At 36.3% G+C, this 22,055-nt stretch overlaps 1 protein-coding gene across 2 annotated transcripts in view; it reads left to right on the plus strand.

Moving 5' to 3' along the window:
- The window catches only part of CDC73 (cell division cycle 73), a 116,460-nt gene that overhangs the window by 78,092 nt on the left and 16,313 nt on the right, over nucleotides 1–22,055 (plus strand). For both annotated transcript variants that reach the window (XM_010568014.1, XM_010568013.1), the window contains 2 exons: nucleotides 18,534–18,591; nucleotides 21,668–21,703. In XM_010568014.1, coding sequence (XP_010566316.1) covers nucleotides 18,534–18,591; nucleotides 21,668–21,703 — 94 coding nt within the window. The remainder of the gene's footprint in view (nucleotides 1–18,533; nucleotides 18,592–21,667; nucleotides 21,704–22,055) is intronic.

Genomic DNA, 22,055 nt, shown 5'->3' on the forward strand with positions numbered 1-22,055 from the left:
AGTTTAAAGAACTGTGGAAAATAGACTTCTGCTTTTCCCCTTACCTTATGACTTACCCCTAACACCCACCCTCAGACCCCCAGCATGAGAATTTGAAATGGAAACTTAAATTCTTACAGAAAGTGAGGCTTTGGGAAGAACTGATACTATGTATCAAATCTCTTCAAGCAGGATGATAGTATCCTATGGGAGTTAATATACTACCAGCTCTTATGCCTAAGGAGAAAAATGCATTGTTCCAGCTGTTACCACCTGTCCAGCCCCTTCTTTCTGCCTGGTTCCTTCCTGCAACAGGTACAGCAGGACCCTTTTCCATTAGGCTATCTTCAGGCTCTCGAGGCATCTGGCACTTCTCTCTCAAGGATTTGAAGAGTCTTGGCCCATCAGGTTCATCACCTGGATGCAGACCTCCTGCCCAGTACTCTTCCTTGGACTGCTGGATGAGCTATGTAGGGGTTTTTTGTGAGACTTGATGAGGAGATTAGCAGCTCCAACTGTTCATCTGCTCGCTACGTTTTTTTTCCCTGTATATATAGTTTGTATGTGAATAGGGAGGCATTTTGTCATCCTCAAATTCCTGGATTTGAAGTTGAACTTGGTGATGCAGATGTTTAGTTTATGTCAAATAATGTGAAATTGAAGAGCTGGACTTTCAGAGCTGTCAATCTCATGTGTCTTGGGGTTGAGACCTGTATTGACTCTTTCTATCTGTCACATTTCCTCAGTAGCTTTAGTACATTAATTCCTACAGTTCCATTCCTTAGGTATCCTCATTTGCAGCTAATTCTGTGGGACATGCAGGGTTTACAACAGAAATAACAAAGGTTTTAGCATGTGTCTTAAATGCCTGAAGCCTTTTCTTCAAGCCCAGATGCTTAAACTAGCAAAACCAACAAAATCTGTGGAAAAATCCTTTCTCCAGTGATCCAAGAGGTTCTCCTTGTAATAAATTTGAACACTATTTGTTCATAGCCCGCAGAAGACTTGGACCATAAAATGGAACATAAGTCCGCTTCAAAGAGCAGTTCCCTGCTGCCTGTTATTTGACGTGTTGGGGGAACTAAAATTACTCCGAACACCCTGCATACCACGTAGTTTGATAGAACTACTTCAGCTTGGCCAGCCAGCTTCTTGTATCTGTTTTTTTCCTAATGTTGTTCCGTATAAATGATTCTGTCAACTTGAAGTAGTTTCCAGTCAGTGTATATTAATGAAAAGCTGATTATAGTATGTGCTGAGTTTTATCAGGTAGTGTGCTTAATATCATTGAACTGATTTCTAGTTATTTCCAAGTTAATTCTGTTTTGTGGCAAAAATCTTTTGGAAGTAAATGTTCATTTGTATATGCTTCTGATGAACAAACAAATCAAGTTACTATACAAAATGACTTTGCATACTCCTAGTTATCAGTCTGTCTTGCAGAGACTTTGTCTTTCCACTTTTTAAATTCATGTTAAACTTAAATGATAGCATTCCTTTAGCAAAGTCCAAGGAAAAGGAAACAGTGCTGTAGAAATTGTGCTTTTTGTCCAAGTAATGGTGTTCATAATTCCTTCTGTAATCTGTGTAAGATTCTAGATTAATTTCATGAGCCTGTGGATTTTTATTTTTTTTCCCTCTCCACATAAATTCCTAATGTAGAGTCAGAGTCACCAGGACTCCTGGTCCTCAAGTACATGATTTAGAGGAAATCCTTAGAGCTCAGTTTGAATTATGTTAAGTGACAGAGAATATTGGTTCAGAACTAGAGAATTTTTATTATTTTCTGCTATCTTAGACTATATTTCAAACTTAAATTCCAAGTTTTTTATTTTCTGTAGTTTAGTGACTTCCAACAGAAGAAGACATCAGAGACAGTGCTCTTGCATCTTGTCCATCTCAAGCCATAATATTAAGAATCATTAGAAGGTATGTGTTTTAACAGAAAAAAATACTGGATATATTTAATGTAATAGGCCAAATTCTACGAATTCAGCATTAAAATTAAAGGTTATTTTTTTTCTGTAATATAGAGATATATATTGTTGTAATGCTTGGTCAGCATCTGCAAAGCTTTCTACCACTGATCCCTTTTACTGAAGTAGAGTAAATTTACAGGGAGCATCTGTTATCTTAAGAAAAAAAACAAACAAAAAAAACCAAAAAAACACACCAAACCAACAACAACAACAACAACAAAACCCCCAACCACCAAAACCCAAACCTCCTTAAAAACACACAAAACCCTGTCATCCTTTTAAAAACTACAAAAATCTCATGACCTTGGATGATGGATTGCACATTGCAGATTCTTTTAAGTCTTCTCCTATCAAGGATTTGTGTAACTAAGCAGACTTCTACAAATACTTTTTCTGTAATTTTTGGTTAATGCATGTTTGTGCTTTACTCACGTGCGAGTATTATGGTTTATATTGCAGAAGAAAAGAAAGAACTTTTGGGAGACTAAACCTGACTACTCCCCCCTCTTACCACGACCTCCTCACCCCCAACCTTGGTTCTCCATCTTACTGTTTTACTTGGAGTTCCTTATTTTGCCAAAGATAAAAACCGCTGTAATTCTGTTAATATTACTAAGAAGCATAATAGTGCAAAAAAGTCAACAGTTGTTTTCTATTTCTATTGCATTTCTAGGTAAGCAAGCAAAGCAATAAAACAGAATAAAATTTCCTTCTTAATTTAATCAGTTGTGGATACAATACAAAAAGGGAATCCCCCCAACCCTTTTTTTTTTTTTTGAGACTGTAGGTCACCTCATATGGAGATTTCTTTTGCTACGAAAATATCTTTGATTTTTTGCCATTTTCTTTTCTTTTTGTAGTGTTTTTTGGTGTGGGGTTGGTTTTGGGGTTGTGGGTTTTGGTTTTGGTTTTTTTTTTTGGTTTGGTTTTTTTTTTTTTTTTTCCGTTGCCCCTACACAGTGCTGTCTGGAACTGTGCACCAGTATCTGTACTTTTATGCCAGGTTTGCCTCATGACAAGAAGAGGGTCTTTTTGTTACATGTAATTAACTTTTACATATCCGAGGTGCGCTGGGGCAAGGAGGTAGGTCAGTAATGTGGGAAACACTGGATGTAGCTGGGAAAGTTAGAGCAGGTCTCTTGATTCTCTGTACTTCTCTCACTAGCAGGTTGGTTGGGACCAATGCCAGATTAAAATTGGATCTGTGTATTCACAAGATAATGCACACCATCTAATAAGCCTTGCGGAAAGTCGACCATTAGGGAATAGATGCATCAGCCTACTCTGAATGGTCCGGTGGAGTTCAGGTCCCGTGTGGCTGGAGCTAATAAGCTCTGATGACTCTGTGTAGAATTGCTTGCTTGTTCTTGAAACAATGCTGTGGCATACATGAGATGCTTGCAAGATTTATAAATAGTAGCTCCATGCTGTGTGGCAGTGCTGTTTCTGAAGCCCTGCTGGCCTGGGAAGTAAACTAGCTGTGTTTCTATAAAGCTGCCCTGAGCTAATGAAATCGCTAAATCGAAGGCACCTCTGTCATCTCAAATGGAAAATGTGTTACCTGGAATATCTGATACCAGTTGATTGAGATCTGATGGCAGTAGTAAGTTGCGGGTTTTTTAGAACAGCTTACATGCTGGTACTGCCTTGTCATTATTTTTATCTAATTTTCAGACGTTTTTCTTCAAACTAGGCACTAGTCAGTGTTTAAAAAAAGGTCTGTTTGAGAAGATAAGGGGTTTTGCTCTTCCTTCAAAACAGACATACATTCCTTTACCCAAGAATATGACAATATAGAAGCTAAGAAATAAGGAAGAAATATGTAGTTTGGCATTAGCTCTTGAATAGTTGCTTTTTCTTACATTTCCAAAATGTCTTTTTAGAAGAATAAATAGAAAAGTGTGAGGTTTCTGTACTTATTACCAGCCTTTTGAGCTATACATAAAATTACTATGCTGCCCTTTCTCAAAAGGTGACACTGCTATTTTGTTTTGGTGTTTTTCTTGTAAAAGTAGAGCACCACCAGATTAAGACAAGGAAGTTACTGGACGAGTCTCCATGAAATTGAAACTGTGACTGGTGAAGCCCTCCTAAGCATGTACAGAAAGTTCCAGGGTGTCGCAACAGTGGAATCTTGTTATACTTTGGGGTTTTTTTCCCACTGAGATCTTGGCATTGAAAGCCTGACTCTCTATTCCAAAACATCGTCTGCTCTTAGTGGCTTACTCAGTTTTATTTTCTGCCACTTAAGTGTGCAGTTTTCCAGTGAGGGGATCTTTGCAACAGATTGCTGTAGAAGAAAAAAATCTTGTTTATTTTTTATCACTGACAGTAGACTTTTCAAAGGCAAAACAGCTATTTGAAGTAACAGGACAGATGTGAGGGCTGAAGGAGAGCTGAAGAGGTCTTGCTGCTTAAGGCAGATTTCTTTCAGATAAACTGTGAAATCCACAGGATCATTATGGATGACTGATATTTGCGAACATGTGAGTAGCAGAAATAATAGGTGCAGTGAACCTCACCTGTGTCTGTGCTGACTGGCATAGTCATCTTAGATGTTTATTCGCAGTGGGAAGTTCTTAAAGATGAATTTGTGTGTGTGTACGTATGTGTGTGCACATACAACATGGTGGTGGTGTATATACAGAGAGAGTGAGCGAGGCAGCCATTGGAAAAATTTTTAAATCTGTTTTAAAACACAGTTTTGAGTCTGCTTAGTCAGGGGATTATTTTTCTGCAGTGATGGGTGAAGACTCTATAAAAACTCATAGCATAATAGGAAGATCCTAAAATTTGTAGATTTTTTCATATGGCCCTTATCCTGTCTTCATCTTTGAATAGAATGGCACCAGACTGTATGAATGAGACCTTGTCAGTTGACCTTCATTTAAGAGGACTGCATTTCTGCACTACCAAAAATATAGCTGTGCCCTAGTCATTTCAAAGAACAGTCTTATTATAAACCAGATCTCATAATGCTTAGATAGAAGCTTGGAGATAGTCTATCCAGTGTATGGATTGTGAATAAAATGAAAAAATAAAAGTTGAATGCTGTCGTCTCAGTGCTTCGAGAAGAGCTTAATTTAATCTTCTCTACTAAAGAGAGAAGAATAATGGGGAATTTAGATATAATGCCAAAGGAAGCTGAAAGTAGAGGCAGAAGGCCAAATGGAAAAATTCCTTTTGTGTGATACAGCCAGAATCTTTCCTGTATTTTAACTTAATGCATGATTTATTGCCATTACAGTTAGTTTTTGATGTAGGCATATAACATCATTGGCTTTTATATTCTACAGTGGGGTGGTATGAATGATATGTTTATTCAGGATACAAATACCAATAGCAGTTTGCACAATCTATTTGGTATATAATATTATAGCAATAATGCACAAATTCTGTTGCATGCATGCTAGTGCAAAAAATTCTGAAGGCAATTCTTTCAACCTAAATATTTGTCAAGAAGCACACAAGGAGAAGGCATTGTTGCTATGATGAAAATATGGTATATATTCTTCTATTGTTTGTCTTCAACATATGAATCTATGATCTGTGACTAAAATACTTTTTGTCCCAGGTGACTTTGTTATGTGATGATTAATATTGTGATTCTGTTGCTTGATTCACATACGTGATTTCTTTTTGAGGTAAAACAGCCCTATCAAAAAGTTGTATAACTTCTGTCAAAGAGCCAGGCTTTTATAACACGATTATATGAAGACAACTGGAAGTTTAACAGTACATTGTCTATTTGCTCTTTGGGTACAAAGCAGGTGCTGGGTGTTTGGGGGATTATTAGGGGTTTTTTTTAATCTTGGAATCTGTTGGATAAGTATAAAGGCTTAATCTAGGAAGTACCATATTTTGGCTTCAGGTGGCTTCCTGGCTGTTTCTGCTGACACATTGTCCTGGTTTCAGCTGGGATATTAATTGTCTTCCTAGCTGGTACAGTGCTATGTTTTGAGTTCAGTATGCAAAGAATGTTGATAACACTGATGTTTTCAGTTGTTGCCAAGTAGTGTTTAGACTAAGTCAAGGCTTTTTCAGCTTCGCATCCCCAGCCAGCGAGAAAGCTGGAGGGGCACAAGAAGTTGGCACAGGACAGAGCCAGGGCAGCTGACCCAAACTGGCCAACAGGGTATTCCATATCATGTGACGTCCCATCTAGTATAGGAACTGGGGGCAGTGGGGGCAGGGGATCGCCGCTTGGGGACTAGCTGGGTGTCGATTGGCGGGTAGTGAGCAATTGCACTACGCATCATTTGTACGTTCCAATCATTTTATTATTGCTGTTGTCATTTTATTAGTGTTGTTATTATCATCAGTAGTTTCTTCTTTTCTGTTCTATTAAGCCGTCCTTATTTCAACTCATGAGTTTTACTTCTTTTCCCTATTTTCTCCCCCATCCCACTGGATGGGGGGGGAGTGAGTGAGCGGCTGCGTGGTGCTTAGTTGCTGGCTGGGGTTAAACCATGACACACATACAGTAGTGTGATTTACTGCTGCGTAGTAGTGATCCCTGCAAAACATTTTAACTTTTTAATCTGTTTACATCTGTACCTAGGGAGGAAAACTTCAGGCCTTTCGGAGTTACCTAGTTGCACTGAGTAGAAATTTCTTGGAGAAGGCGGGGGGAGGAATGCTTTGGTCTAATTTGAGTGCTCCTTCATAATTGTTAACAAAATTGTATTTTAATTAAAACAGAGTTCTGGAATGAGAGTTCTACAGTGAAAAGTGTGTAGTGCAATTGATCTCACTGGGAAAGCTGGAGGGAGAGAAAATTGGAGAACAGGACCATAAATGGCATATAACAGTACCAAAACCACTGCATTTTTATTCTAGGTGTTAATTATGATGGGGTCTGTGTGAAACTTTTCTATAATGCAGTCCAAGGAAAAGATCTAGGTAGACTAGAGGACAGTTTGTCAGAGCTAGTGTGACTGATATAAGTGGGATGCTGTTATTGTAAATTTTGGAAATGCTCAGCCTTCAGACTATTGTACTGAGAAAGGTATGTTGTGATGAATTTTTGTAGTGGTGGGAGCAGCCACTTGAGGATACTGAAGAGCACAAGTTTTTTTCCATGATGTTTACTGTATTACGTATATAAAGCATGGGACACTAGAAGCTATGCAGCTCCTCAAGTTTAATACTGAGTTACTATTCATACACTGCTTATGAACTTCATAGGCTTGGTTCTTGAAGTTTGCATGTATATTCTTTTGAATCCCAGATTGCCTCTATGCCCTGACTTAAAATGTGGGAAGATGTTTCCAAGGAGCTGTTTATTTTGTTGAAATCTGAATGTAAACATTTTGATCCAGTAATAGATGTGTTTTCTTTGAAGTTAAAGCTACTGAAATCTTTTGTTTTACTTGATACAAGTGTATCAAATCACCAGGCAGAAAGAAACATTGCAATGAAATGTTGGCTCCAGTCATAATAGTTTTCAAAATAGTGCTTTTTCATATGGCACCATATAGCAAGCCTGTACATTGAAAATGTAAGGTATTTTGTGTCTGTTCAAAATAGTTGGTTTCTCTCGGATTTAGTATTTTTAGTGAAATAAAAGTTTAGTCACAAGATGACCAATAACTTTGTGTTTGGGGACAGATAGTTATTTGTCAGATTTCCCAGCTTCTTGTGATTTCAAAACTGAGTGTAGATGAGTTCCTCTGAACACATTATCAATCTGTTGACACAGACCGTTAGGTTGTTGCATATGACGAAAGGAGGTGGCAAACAGAATCTGGGCTAGCAGTAAGGCGAGTATGTCGTGTCCCATCCCCCTGGCTAGAGGTGCTTTTATTGCAAAAAGCTTTGTCTGAAGTTTTTGTTGCTGTTCCCATGCATTTTAATCTTGAATTAATGCTGTGTTTATGTATAGTGCTTGGCAAACGTTTCACAGGGGGGGTTTCTGATCATGCATACTGTAAATGTAAGGCTTAAATTAGACATTTGACAAAGGGGGAGATGACTGAATTTGCATTCTTGCCATGGATAAATGATACCTTTTGCTGCCATTATGATCAAGGGTGCTTAGCCACAGTGTTAAAAAGCAAACAAAAAAGTCTGTTCACCCATCCTCCTCCCACCACCATCCACCAAAAGCCTTTGTTTGCATCCTGATCTGACTAATTTCCCATCCTTATGGTACACAATGCATTTTCTTCTCTTCAGTCTGTTTTTTAAAATGAGTTAAAGCAATAAGATCTGTAGAGTAAGAGCAGGACAAAATCTGGTGGGTTTTTTGTGAATATGATGTTACTTTGGTTAATTTCCAGTCTTTGATAAAATGTTTTTTTTTTTTAATATGACAATTGAAACAAACCTGTGAATTTATGCAGCTGGGGCAGGACAAATGTTTAGAAGACAGTATTCTAGTTATCTTGTAAACAGATTAAAATGTCTACTCCTCCCAGTTTGGGGGAATTACAGTGTGTGGATAACTGCAGCATATGCAAGTCCAGAAATCATAAGACTTCCATGCTGGACTAAACTCAGAAGTTTTTGCAGTAAATTACTGTTCTGTGTCTGACTTGCTTGTCTGATGTTGTACAGATCTCTTGTGTCTCAATATTTTGTCAATTATTTTTATCACCAGCACCCAAGATAGTCTGCTCTGTCTCAATGGACAGTTTGTTGATATGAGGGCTTTAACAGATGTTATGCTGGAGGATTACTACTGCGTTTGCAAATGGCACAGGTAGCTGGTATAAATAAACTTTTTTTTTTTTCCCCCGCCTTATAGTACTTTATTTCCTAGATGTAGAGTTGCTATCACTTGACTTTGCTGTAGCCAGTGAAGCAAGTGGGTGTCCAGCAAGACTGTCTTGGGGTGTCTTAGGATACAACTCAGAAAGTAAAGAGATATAAAAAGTTAAGAAGAAAATTTGAGATAACATAAATTTCATTACTAATATTACTCAACTGTCTGCACAGATCTGCACTTTAGTATTACTAGCAGCTTGGTCCGGTTATATCATCACCTTTTGCAGTTTAAAAAAACCACCTACTCTTTTGCAGCTGAAGTTGCATAGTAGATTATCTGTTATTTGTAAAGGAGAAAGGCTTGAGTGCAAGACAATCTGCAATAGAACATTTTTGTACACTTTTCCCTGGCCTGTGACAGTTCAAAATAGACCTTTCCATGTCAAAGTGGTTATAGTCCAGTGTATTCTTACAATCATTACTGTCATCGCTCAAGCCCTCTTATCTCTTGGCTTCTTTATTACAATTTATGATAGCTGTAGCTAAAGCTTTTGATCCTGAAAAAGCTCATATGCTGGTTTTGAACTCAGCGGTTACTTTTCTAGGCAACACAAACAACTAAGAGTTCATCACTCCACTGTTCAGTTTTGTGCATTGGCTCCTCAAGGAAGACAGTTGCAGGATTTTCTCCTGATGTTTTAAGTCTTCCAAGGTGATTACTTGGAAAATTGCTTTCATCTCTCTTGCCAGGACCACCCATGATAATTATGTTTTCTTGTAACATAATGTAATATATAACCATAGTGACAGGATTCCAAAAGCTGGGAAGGTACTGTTGGGGTTTAACCCGGCAGGCAGCTAAACACCACACAGCCATTTGCTCACTCCCCCTGCAGTGGGATTGGGGAGAGAATGGAAAAAAGGTAAAATTTGTGGGTTGAGATAAAGACAGTTTAATAGGACAGAAAAGGAAGGAAAAATAATAATAATGATAAAAGAATATACAAGACAAGTGATGCACAATGCAATTGCTCACTGCCTACTGACGGCAGCCCAGCCAGTCCCTGAGCAGTGGGTTGCCACCCCCTGGCCAACTCATGCCAGTTTTATTGTTAAGCATGATGTCATATGGTTTGGAATATCCCTTTGGCCAGTTGGGTTCAGCTGTCCTGGCTATGTCCCCTCCCAGCTTGTTGTGCAACCCCAGCCTCCTCGCTGGCAGGGCAGTATGAGAGGCTGAAAAGTCCTTGACTTAATGTAAGTACTGCTCAGCAACAACTAAAACATCAGTGTGTTATTAACATTATTCTCATACGAAATCCAAAACACAGCACTATGCCAGCTACTAGGAAGAAAACTAACTCTATCCCAGTCAAACCCAGGACAGGTATGGAAGAATAATATTAAAACTTCTTTTCAGTGTATAGAAAGGAGAGGAGATCACATCAGGATGAAGTACAACTGGGGGAAAAGTGCTGGATAATTTGTTGAACAAGCAATCATGAAAAAAACCCAAGATCTTTAATAGCTTCCTATGTATTAGAATTCTAATATTGCAGCATCTCCTGTTCTAGCAACACGATTCAGTATAACCAAAGGGAGTCTGCAAAGAGCCTCATCAGTTTCTGTTGCACTGAGGTGCTGAACAGCATCACAAAGTTAATTAGTTGCTTGGGTCTTGGTTCAGTTTGGGATTTTTGGAAAAGTATTCACGCAGAAGTTAAGGATACATCTGCGTTCATTTAGGCACCTGCAGAGCTCTTGAAAATATTCTTCACACACAAAGCATTTCATGAGTCTTTCCAGAAGTTGCAAAGGAACCTTTCTGAGGTCTTTTAAGCCTTTTCCTCTGCAAATTTATTGCTCACTGACTGCAGGCGTTAAGTGGGATCTTCCTATTGCTCTGTACTGAGCAAGATTTTCTTTAATGTACATGTGGCTGTTCCCTTGAATAGCATTTCCAAAGCAGGATCTGAATAGAAAAACAACAGTGCTTTTCTATGTATGTTTAGAGTTTGCATGTCAGCAGTGCTTTTATGCAAATGAATTGTTCGAGCCCCATATTTTGTGATGTTTCTGGTGAAAACCCACTTCATATGAGTGACTGATACTTGTGGTTACAGGTAGTATTGAAACTAGAGAGTCACGAAAGTGTGAAGTTGAAAGTTGGAGACTAAAACATTAGCAAATTGTAGTAAATTCACAATTATGCAAATTCTAGTTCTACTGAATCAATGTGGCATATTCTGATCTTGGTATACAGAAAACCAGTAGTGTATAAACCTTTGCACCTGACTTTTGAGAAGGATAAAACAAACCTTTTATTCTCAAATTGTGCCAAAAATCTTACCCATTGCTAACTAATATGCGTGAGGCTGCTCAGATAATTAACCCAAAGGGAAAGAATTCTAAGCAAAAATAATGTTTTAGTGATGTCTGCTTCTGTCTTTTCACTCAGTTCAAGGGAATGAGTCATTTAAATATAGGTAGGTGTATTATAGACAGGCCTTTATTTTTAAAACAAACAAAACCTGTGGAGTTTTCTCAGGATTAAGAGTAGTTGTTTTTTGATGAAAACAGCTTTTCCCCAGAAAAATGCAAGTGCTTACATGTTTAATTTGGCTTTGTCACCAACATTCCTCAATAATAGCTCCATAGCTCAAAATTGCTATTTCAATAGCAACAGTTTGAAATTACATGAGTGGATTAAATTCAAGACTAAGATCTTAATTTTAATGATATTTTGTGCAAGGAAAAAGGTGGGAGGAGCTGTAGCACACTTCATGAAGACAGTTCAGGAATGTTTTGAAATCTTAGCTTTAGGGGTAAAATCGAAGTTTTAGGGCATCTCAGTAATTGATGCTTTGATTAACTCTTTCCAAAAGCATCTCCAGTCGTTTTTATTATTATTTTAGCATATTCATATGGTTTTGTCCCTAATTGATCACTAGTCACTACAATATTCATTTAGATTCAGTTGTGATTTGTGTTGCTTAGAATCATTCTTCTTTGCAGAACCAGAATATTGCCTAAGCTATTTATAAGCAGTCCAGTTAATGCAGTCATATTTTTCCATGTTTAAAACCAACTTCTTTCAATCTGGTTGTAACAAACAAGAAATTGCAGTGAGCATTTTTCATGTCTTGCAGTGAAACTGATCTCCAGGCCTAACCTGCCACTGAAGAAGCCATCAGTCCTGTTCTTTATTACATTTTACAGTGTCAGTGTTCCAGAATTTGAGTAATCTTGTCAGTTTTAATGCTGTAATGGATTAATAAAGGACCAGATTTGTAAACAAAAGTTTAATTTGAATGCTGTGGAATAACAAGTATTAGTATTTCTACGTTTCAGTTAGTCCCTTGATGACATCAGCATAGTTTTATTTCTGCTACCCTCCCTTGATTCTCCTTTCTCCCTCTCCTCCATCATTGTAATGCTGTACTCATTCAGAAGAGACTGTCTACATCCGATTTCCTTACACTTGCGAAATTTGTTATAAGTACTAACTTTAACAGTATTTTGAAAACTATAATGAAATTTGCCTTATCTTTCTAAGAAAGTGGACATCGAGGTTTCTTCCTTGCAACTGAATTTGAGGATTGGCAGTCTTCCATTGGTATTTTTCTTCAAACTATGCTTGAAGAGACATGATCTTCAGTATAAGCAGTTTTGTATTTTGAAATAAATATGAATTATAATTTTGACTAACCCCTTTTGTCACATAAGTTTTTTTTAGTTGTTGAAGTAGGAAACAGTGAAGCTATGGTGTTATTTTCCTTAGGCAGTTGGTATCAGAAGCCTTTGATAAACAATGGTAAACTTTTCCCGTTTTTAAATTCATTCTACAAAAATACTTTTAATTCTACTTAAACTCCCACTCTCTTTTCTAGACTATAAGGAAGTTGAAACTGTAAACAGTAGAAATGACCTTTTTATTAGTATTACAAGCATTGGAAGTCAAAGTCACTGTGGTATTAGCAGTATTTGCACAATAGTTACGATCCTGTTATCAAATTCTTTTTTTTTTTTTTTTTTTTTACAGCATAGTTTAAAATTAGGAAGGCAGTTAAAAGCTTGCAATTTATTATTTAAATATCTGTCTTGGGGGACTGCATATGCAGATTTGTGTGCATAGAGGTATTCAAATAAGCTCTACCAGTTTCATGTGTAAATAAAATGATGTGAAACACTAGTTAAAGTTAAAATATTATTAAAATTTTCTTGATATGAACAGAAGTCGAAGAATTATTAGGAGGACTGCAGAGGCAGAGCAACTCAGTTGGATTGTTTTGCTTGGTTCTTTGGAAGATATACTGCTCTCCCCCCAGGCTTGTAAGGGCTTTAAATTTTTACAGCAAAGCCCTATGTTTTCAGAATCCAAGCTGTTTATATGAAATAGATAGATGTTTCTCTCAAGCTTAAAGTAGGGCATCTGGACCATTTGTTAGATACCTGTTTTTGAAGTCATCCCATTGTTTTGGCTGTTTGTCATACATCGATGTACACAAGATTTAATTTCTAGAAAAATAATATTCTTTTAAACTATGCAGTAGTTTTAGATTTTGCCCTAGTTCTTTAGGGTGGCTTTACTAGAATTTTCAAAGGTTCAATACTGCAAGTTGCCTAATAATTTTTAGATTTATGGGTAAAGATCTTGTACTAATTTAAATGTTATAAAGGAACAGGATAGAAATTAAATTTACTAAATTAAAAAAGCCACAAGATGGCATCAAATTGTCAATTCTATCCATTGCTCTTAACATTTTTTAAAAGGTCAAAATATTACAGACTCTGTGGATCTCTATATAGAAAGCAGTTGGGATAGTGAATGTGCAATGAAATAGAGTTTTTTTCCTTCCATTATTTGTACCTTGCGAAGCCACAATAGGAAACTTTTAATAGCTTTTTTTTATGCTTCAAGAGAGTAAACTAGTGGGTGTATGAAATGTGCCTCCAAGAAAAAATTCTACCAATATAACATGTTCTGTTGCTTAAAACACGAGGGTTCATTTCCTAAAACATAGGATGAGTTTATGTTCAGGCAATTTCTGATTCCATTCTGTGAAATGAGTGGAAGTAACTTCACTATGAATGTTAATGCTCATTTAGACTTAAGAAAAGTACTGGGTATCTAAAATACCTTTTTTTTTTTTTTTTTTTTTTCCTAAAATCTAGAAAAATACTAGTTGGGTCCTGGTATCAGATGAATATTGGTAATTGGCGATTTTTGCAAATTAACACAAAGAATGATAGATTTATTTTTTAATTAAAAAGGTTAACAGGCACTGTAGAAGGTTTTAGAAGCTGTTAAAAAAAACCAAAAACCAAACCAACATCACCACCCACTGTTGGATAACTAAATAAAACTATAGATTGACCATAGTTTACTTTTCTGTTAGATAGGTTTTTTTTGTCTGTGTAGATGCAGTATCTCAGATTTACTGTTGCAAGTAATAGATCTTTTAAAAGTTGTTGAACTTGTTACATTAGAACGGATTGAGGATGCAATATATTGGAGGACAGACAAGTGTGATAAGAATCTGTCCAAAACAATTTGCATCTTCATAATACATTGCAACTTGCCTGTATAATGTAGAAGCAGAGAAGGGAAAATTAAAGCACATGTGAAAGGAAAGATGTGAAGTAAGCTGTATACAGAATGTACAAATTTAAGGGACTTTAGGCAATAGACCTAAAGCTTCTTATTATTGTAAACATAGTTTACACTCACAAAACATATCAGAGCACATAGCAGTGTCTGAAATTAAGACAAACATACAAATTGTATGAAGGAATGAGGGAAGAAAAGAACACACTCAAAGCTTGATTTCCAGGGTGTACAATAATAGCAGAAGTCAGTTGTCCTTCAGGATGTGAGGTTTTTTTATTCATTGTTTGACTATAAGTGGGAATCTTGATTTTTTTTTTTTTTTTTTTTTCCACATGTACTAACCTGTTTTCTATTCATGCATTGGTTTGCAAACCAGTATTTTTAGGTGTTTGGGTAGGACAATGCTAAATAGCAGAAAGCATACACTAAAACAAAAACAGTTTTTGAGCAGGGATTTTGTAAATGTCTAATATGATAGGAAACATTAGTACTGAAATGGAATGAATTCCACTGAAAAGTATATACAGCGGTGTATCTGTAGATGATGCAATGAAATCTAGGAAGGTATGAAGCTTTTGGTATCTGTTTTCCTGATTTCATTCTATCTCAGGTTGTCGCTTCTGAATGGTTAAATACTCATGTATTTAATGTAAATTATAAGTAAAATACATATAACCTTCTATGGTAAATTAGCACAACTAAAAGTAATATGGTTTTGATTAAAATATGATGTTAAGTGGTTGTCTTAAAGAAGATTTGTATTTTTTAAATTACATGGTTTTCTTACTAAATTAGTTTCAACTTATGAATATTCATAATATACTCCTTAACGGTCTCAAACAGCTTATGCATAAGAATTAGGTATGTCATCTTCGAGCAAAACTGTGAAGTGTTCAGAAACTTTGAGGAAATGAATGTTCTTTAAATAGCTAAACAGTGATTTCTGCTGCTTCTGATGCTTAGGGTACAGCTGCACAAACAAAAGCTCCCCTAACTGGAGTTTGATTTTGCAGTGTGCTAGTTACTTAAGAGTAACTTTTACATTAAAAACTTCACATTTTAACATTTGAAATATCTTACTGTGTGCTCACTGAGAAATAAGCTACTGTCTTTACAAGGGGCATAAATTACCAGCAGCACTTACCTTGTGTAGTTGAATGAACCAGCTATGAAGTTTACTCTGTCAACTATTTTCTTTTCCTCTGGGAGAAATCCTAGCACATACTTCTCTGTGGTTATACCTGCCTTGTAAACAGAGCTTGTATCATAAATCAGTGTTTTGTCATAGAGATATAAGTTTTCCTATTTGAATGCTTTTGAAAAGCATTAATTCTGTATCTAAACTTGGCATCTTTTGTTTTTAGAACAATGTGAAATGTTAGCAAAATTATCCTGCCAATGACTTCCTTATTGAAAGCAGGCTTTCTTCTCCACTTAGTGTATCTTGTCAACCATCACTGCTCTGTCCTTTTGTTTTTTCCTCATCTAAATAGTATACTTCTCTCCTTACAAACCATTTAAGAAATGTGTGGTTAAAATATTGATCAGAGCTTCTTTTCCTACATTGTCTGCAGTTTTTTACATAGTAGGAAGTGGAGATTAGGTCACTGATAATCATAGAGAGATATGTAAATCAGTTACAAAGGATACATGTTATGCCTTCTGTAGGTAATAACTGAGCTTCTGTGCTAAGATGCCAGAATATCAGGAGGTGTGAGCAGAGGTTCATCCATGAAATTATCACAGTCTAAGACAGTGATTTACAGAACTAAGGGCTGTGACCTCCATCATTATTGATTTGCATAAATTGTTCTTACAGATAGAAGGTCATAGGCATGGAAGGAGTAACTATCTTTTGTACCTACTCACTTAAATGAATTTATTTCCTACCATTAATCAGATATTTTTCTTGTGGTTTTTTGTTTTTGTTTTTTTTTTTTTTTATGTGCTTGTTGTTGTTGTTGTTTTGGGGTTGGTTTTTTTTTGTTTCAGCTGCAATGTTCTCAAAGCCCTGCCTTTTTGTTTTAGGCTTCTGCACTAAGTTTCGAGTTAATCACTGTAGAGAAGACTGTTCAGAGGAAATTATGAAAAACTCCCAAACAGATAATTTGCCAGTTATTTTGTTAGGCTTGATTCTATGTATATTCTGGTGCTTTATGGACATTTTGGTGAAGAGGAGAAATCACAAGCACAAGTCATATGGAAACTAAAGCAAAGCTATGGTTATAATTTGGTTATAATTCTTAACCAAGAATTTCTAAAAACTCTAGAATCTTTAAACCAGCTTCAGGTTCCCTCCCTTTGTTGCAGCTGCCATAGGACTGCAGGATCTCTTTGAGACATTAGAGGCACTGAATAAGTGGAAGGGGAGGCACAAAAGTTGCATTACTGATTCTGTAGGGGAGGAAAGAGGAGTGGATGTGTGGGACTGCAGACAGTAATAGTTAAGCATCCAAACTGAATTGGATTTAGAAACTTGAAACTTAGCATTGCAGGAAGTGATGTTTCTTTAGCTTGATGTTTTCCTTTCCATTTCATAAAATGCTGTGAATTTAAGGAGATATTATGGGAGAATTCTTGGTGTTTCTTCAAAATGTGTAATTAGTGCACCACAGGAACAGTCTTTTCACACAGAAAATGACACATGTCTATAGAAACAAATGCAAAATGTTTTATTTCCACTTTCTTGGTTAAAAGAAAGGTGATGTTGTTTCAAAGAGCTGCTGTTTCTCAGTCACAAAGCTTTTCTCAAAGGTAGTCAACCTTTCCTGCTGCTCTTCTTTTAGAATGTGGTATTTTAATTTTTATCATTTTCTGAGTAATTTTTGTGAAAGGACATGGGCAAAAATACCTTTTCTCAGATACTAAAAAAGTAAGTCTTAAAATAACAGTTACTGACTCAAGTGCCCTACATAGATGTTGGTATTTTAATAATCAGAAAAGAGTACAGCAAAATTTGGGAATAATCCATTTCTTGCAATGCAGGGTTAAATCCTTACACTGAAGATTAATAGGAGGTTACTGACTGTAAAAGTTATGAAAGCTGCGTGCTGTATCAAATGTCAGTTCCAGCCTATAGTAAGTAAACATGGGTGGCTTTGACTAAAGCTCAAGGAAGAGACATTTTGAGTAAATTTGTGTTTTCTAAGGGCTTGTCAAGTGATCTTCTCTTCTATTTGTACTTCACAGTTCTTGAGATAAAAACAGAGTTTTAACTTTCATGGTGGAAACTTGAAAGCAGTTGCTTTAAGTGTTATTTAAATCATGGAACTTGAGGCTGCTTGTGTGTAGTCCCCTGCTCATTAGTTTTTTTATTTTGAATTACAAAACATATTGTTATTTACACATGGACATACAAATGTGATAATGCCATATTGGAGTCCTTTCCAACAGGTTTTTCCCAGAGTGGTTTCTGAACTTTCTGAGTGTCTCACAGTTTTTAGGATATGCTTCATATAGCATTTAAGTAATTTTTAGATAGAATTCATGGTTTCGTGTTAAAAGGTTTTCTGTCAGCCTTGCAAACTGAAGTGGCTGGAATATATTAGCCTTTTTTTTTCGGAGTTAGTAAGATTGTTAGTAATACATGTTTTGTTCAGTGAGGTTTCACAGTAGTAACTGAGAACAGAATTTGTTCTTGCAGGAATTCATTGTTGCTTTGGGACCAGACGTGTGACCTCACTGTTCTCTTACCTGGTGTGTTGACTCTGCAGAGTTAACAAGAATAAATAGTAGTGCATGTCTTTTGTTGTTACATTAAGGTAATTGGATAAGGCATGAGCAGAACTAATTATCATGAGTGTGCTATTTCTGGGCACTAAAACTCTTCAAGGCAGGAATGCATTGCAGTTTCTTGGTCCTAGTTTTCCATCCAGAGCGTAAGCAGATGTTGTTTTGAAATTTCTGTAGCCAATTGCTTGCATTTATGTTACTAACCCTTGGTGAAAGTGATCATAGGTAAAATGAAACAATACTATAAATAGAAAAGGTTTCTTTGAATATAGAAAAAAGTTTGATTGGCATTTGATGGTTCAAATGTAAACCTGTAAAAGTTTACGAGGTTGTCTGTCCTCACCAAGTCTGAAACAGAATCTGTAAAGAGTTTTGAATATTTTCACTATTTTCTTTCTTCTCTTTAATGGAAATGTGTTGGCCTCATTTTCATGATACCCTCTGTAGCTCTGTGTTCACTTAAAAAACCCGTGTACCTGACGAGAAGGCCAGCTATTAATGTTACCTCTTCTGTCCTTTAAAAGGAAGGTGCTTCTGCTCGAAAAACACAAACTCCAGCAGCACAGCCTGTACCACGACCAGGTAAGGTAGCCTACTATCATTTGTGCTTCTGTTACAAATAAGTATGAGTTTCAAAGAAGTACTATTTAAAACTTTAGTTAGCTGAAGAATGAAGTGGGACTTGTTTATTTGTGGCCTTTAACTGCATATGTATTGGAAGTAACACATAACTTTTTGGTTAATGTTATACCATGGGGCTTGGGTTCATTCTCTTCAGTGTGTTGCACAGTTAGCCCATTGAAATGATGCGCTAGTGAAATTAAAATGTGACAAACTTCTTGGTTGTTGACTTGGTAGTTCACAAATGCCAGCTCAAATCCATAATAAGAGCTGGTTGATACTCCAAGGAGAAACAACCTAAATACAAAAGCTAATCTCAAAAAGAGATATATTATTACTTCTATTATGAATATATCAGAAATAAGTCTTTCTCTGAATGTGTTATCATTACTTCTTCACACTTCTTGGCACATTAGGTATTTGTAATGGGGCCAGAATCTTCAACTGGCTTTTTAATTCCCAGTTAGTAGACTTTAGCTGCCAAGTCAATTTTGTATGTCAGATTGAATCTCAAATTGAGATTCAAAGACAGAATGATACAGGTACTTTGTTTTGTTTTAATGAGAAACACTTAGAGTTTTTAAAAGAGTGTAAGAGTACAGACAGTGTAAGAGAGGATCAGTGTTTCCAAACAACTATGTGCATATCTGCACCTGGTTTATGTACTGAGAGAATTTCTGGTTTGATGGATGTAAGTCTCAAGTGAAAAGTGTTATGTAAGAATAAGATGATGGTTATAGTTGTTATGAAGGTATTGGAAAGCAGACATTACGGGGTTTTTTGGAAAAAAAAAAAGCTACCTTTTAAAATTAATAGACTTTTTCTAGAAGTAGTGCTGGAGTACTGTATATTCTTGTGGAGACTACTAGATGCTTTCAGCGTGTGCCTTGCGAATTCCTTGAGATTTATTAGTAGGATTTAATGCTAAGACTTAATATTGTAAAAATGATTCTTCCCCAAAAATCTATTCTAATACTGAATATTCTCAGCACACCTAAATGCTGTTGTGCACAGATTCTTCTGTTTGTTTTTTTGATACTGGAAAGGTCATGCTACCTGTCATACTTATCTTACTAGCCCTATTAAGCATAATAATGCAAATGGAGTTGACAGACAGCAGTATGGAAAGGGTAGTAGTGGCAAGAACAGAAGTCTGAGTTGTCACAGGTCCCTACTGCTAGCTGTGACTTCATGGACATTAACTGTCAGAAGTGTATTTTTTGTACATTGTGTAGGTTATACTGATATTGTAGTTCTCTAAGACCAATCTAATCCATTATGTTGCCTCTATATTGTAAACTGAAGAGAGGTATAGTGTGAAAAAAATATATGCTGCTTTATTAAAAAAAAAAAGATTTCTCTTTCTGCCTGTTCTAGGATATTTTGGGGTTTGGAACTTTCAAAAAAAATCAGTTGCTCTGTTCTTAGCAGTCAAAGTATTTAAAATGTGCAATTTCCAGGATGCTGCTGCTGTGCATATAAGCATTAGTTGAATTGGACGAAACAGTTGTACAATACTGATTTGAAAAAAATATTTGAGATGTGCTTTTAATTCAAGGGGTTTTTTTCTGCATCTTTCTGCAGTACCAACTTTTCTACTAACATGGCTTGGTACAGCTATCAAATTTCTTAAAGATGCTCCCCATTCCCTCACTTGGAGGGGGAGGGGGGGAATCAGCTAATGTTGCCATGTATTTCAGGAACATTTTTACATTAAGGAGATACGTAGATTTAAAAAAAAAAAAGAAAGAAAATAAATCACTGGGTAGGTAAAGTTCATGTAGTTCAATATAGTGTTGCCAATTATATCTGTGCATTTGACACTGTCAGGAAAAGATAATTAAGGATATGGTCTCAATTTTTCAACAATGGCAACTATGTGTTGTGAATATACTGTTCTAGGAAGTTTCTGAAACGGTCATAAATAAACATGAACCAGTTGGTGCTATGAAATTGGAAGTCAATTAATGAAATTTGTTGTGCATAGTAGCAGTTGAGACTTGAGTTAGTCTGCATCAATCTTTCTAGTACTCACCATTTTCTGATTTTGTGAATTAGGATAAACACATGTGATGATAATTATCAGGCACAACAGTTCTTTCCTTAAGCTAGGACTCCTGAAAACTGAACTATAAAATGTCTATTTGGAGGAAGCCAGGTTATTCAGTAATAGCACCAAAGTGAAGAAACGTTTTTCCAACTTCGGACTGAATTATCTCCCATATTGAGGAGTTCACAACTTGGAAGACTGAAAAGGAAACATTTTATTGGAGGGGGTAGGGGGAATTCTTTGTTTTCTATCTGGCCAGTATTTTTTTCTTTGTGTGGGTTTTTTTGTTTGTTTGGTGGTTTGGGTTTTTTTTGTTGTGGGTTTTTTTTTTTTGTTTGGTGGGGTTTTTCTGGTGGTTTTTGTTGTTGTTGTTTTTTTCTTGAGTGCTACCGTATCTGTCAAGTTTCACTGTTTCTGGCACCCAAAGAGGCTATGTAACTCAAACTGCAATCAAAAATTAACTGGAGTAAGCCTTAAATTCAGATTTTGATTGTTGAGAGTTCTGTATGTGTTAAGGATAGCTAAATCCTACAGATACCGTGTACAGTAATAACTATTAATGAAAAGTTGAGGGTCTGTGAAGGTTAGTTTGTTATGCAACAGTCTTCCTGTTGGTTCAGCCCAATTGAACTTAAGATCTACAAGCAGTTTTTTTCAAGATTGCTGACAATTTTTGTCAATGCTATAGTGCGCCGACCTTTTGAGGAGGATGGAGAGGGATGACTAGTTTAAGTAAAATTAGGAGAGATTGACTCATGTCCTAACATGTTTCAGACAGTCAAAAGCTGTTTGTCTTCTGAATACTGAGACCCAAATTATAAATCTCTTCTTCAACTTTGTGTATTGCATCTGTGAAAATGATCTAATGACGATAGTGTGACTCTTCTTTGTTCACTCCTGCAACTAAAAACATTGAAATGTTGCCTTACAATGATGTTTGTATTTATGTTTTAGTCATTCTGCCATATTTTCTGTTTTTTTTCTCAGTTTCTCAAGCAAGACCACCTCCAAACCAGAAAAAAGGCAAGTCGATTTTAGTTACATGATCCTTTTCATTTTTGTGTGAATTGTGCCCACTCTATCTTTTGCTGGAACCACAAGCAATAATATAAACAAGCAGTGGAATGCAGACAGCATTCTGTTTTGCTAAATATGGGTCCTACCCATATTTAGAGAGTCCTGATACAGGGGTACGCTTTTTTTGGTGAACGAAAACCTCAGTTTAGAAAAGATTGACTACAATTTTCCTTGAATATTTTTCCATGATTTTGATCTGTTAAGCAAGAGTTTTCATTTTATGTACAGTTCCTTTAATGAAAAAGGTGGCGGGGGGGGGGGGGGGGGAAAAAAAAAAACAGTGGACTCTACCCCCCCC

Source organism: Haliaeetus leucocephalus, unplaced genomic scaffold (genome assembly GCF_000737465.1).
Source record: "Haliaeetus leucocephalus isolate CR32 unplaced genomic scaffold, Haliaeetus_leucocephalus-4.0 Scaffold235, whole genome shotgun sequence".
NCBI lineage: Eukaryota > Metazoa > Chordata > Aves > Accipitriformes > Accipitridae > Haliaeetus > Haliaeetus leucocephalus.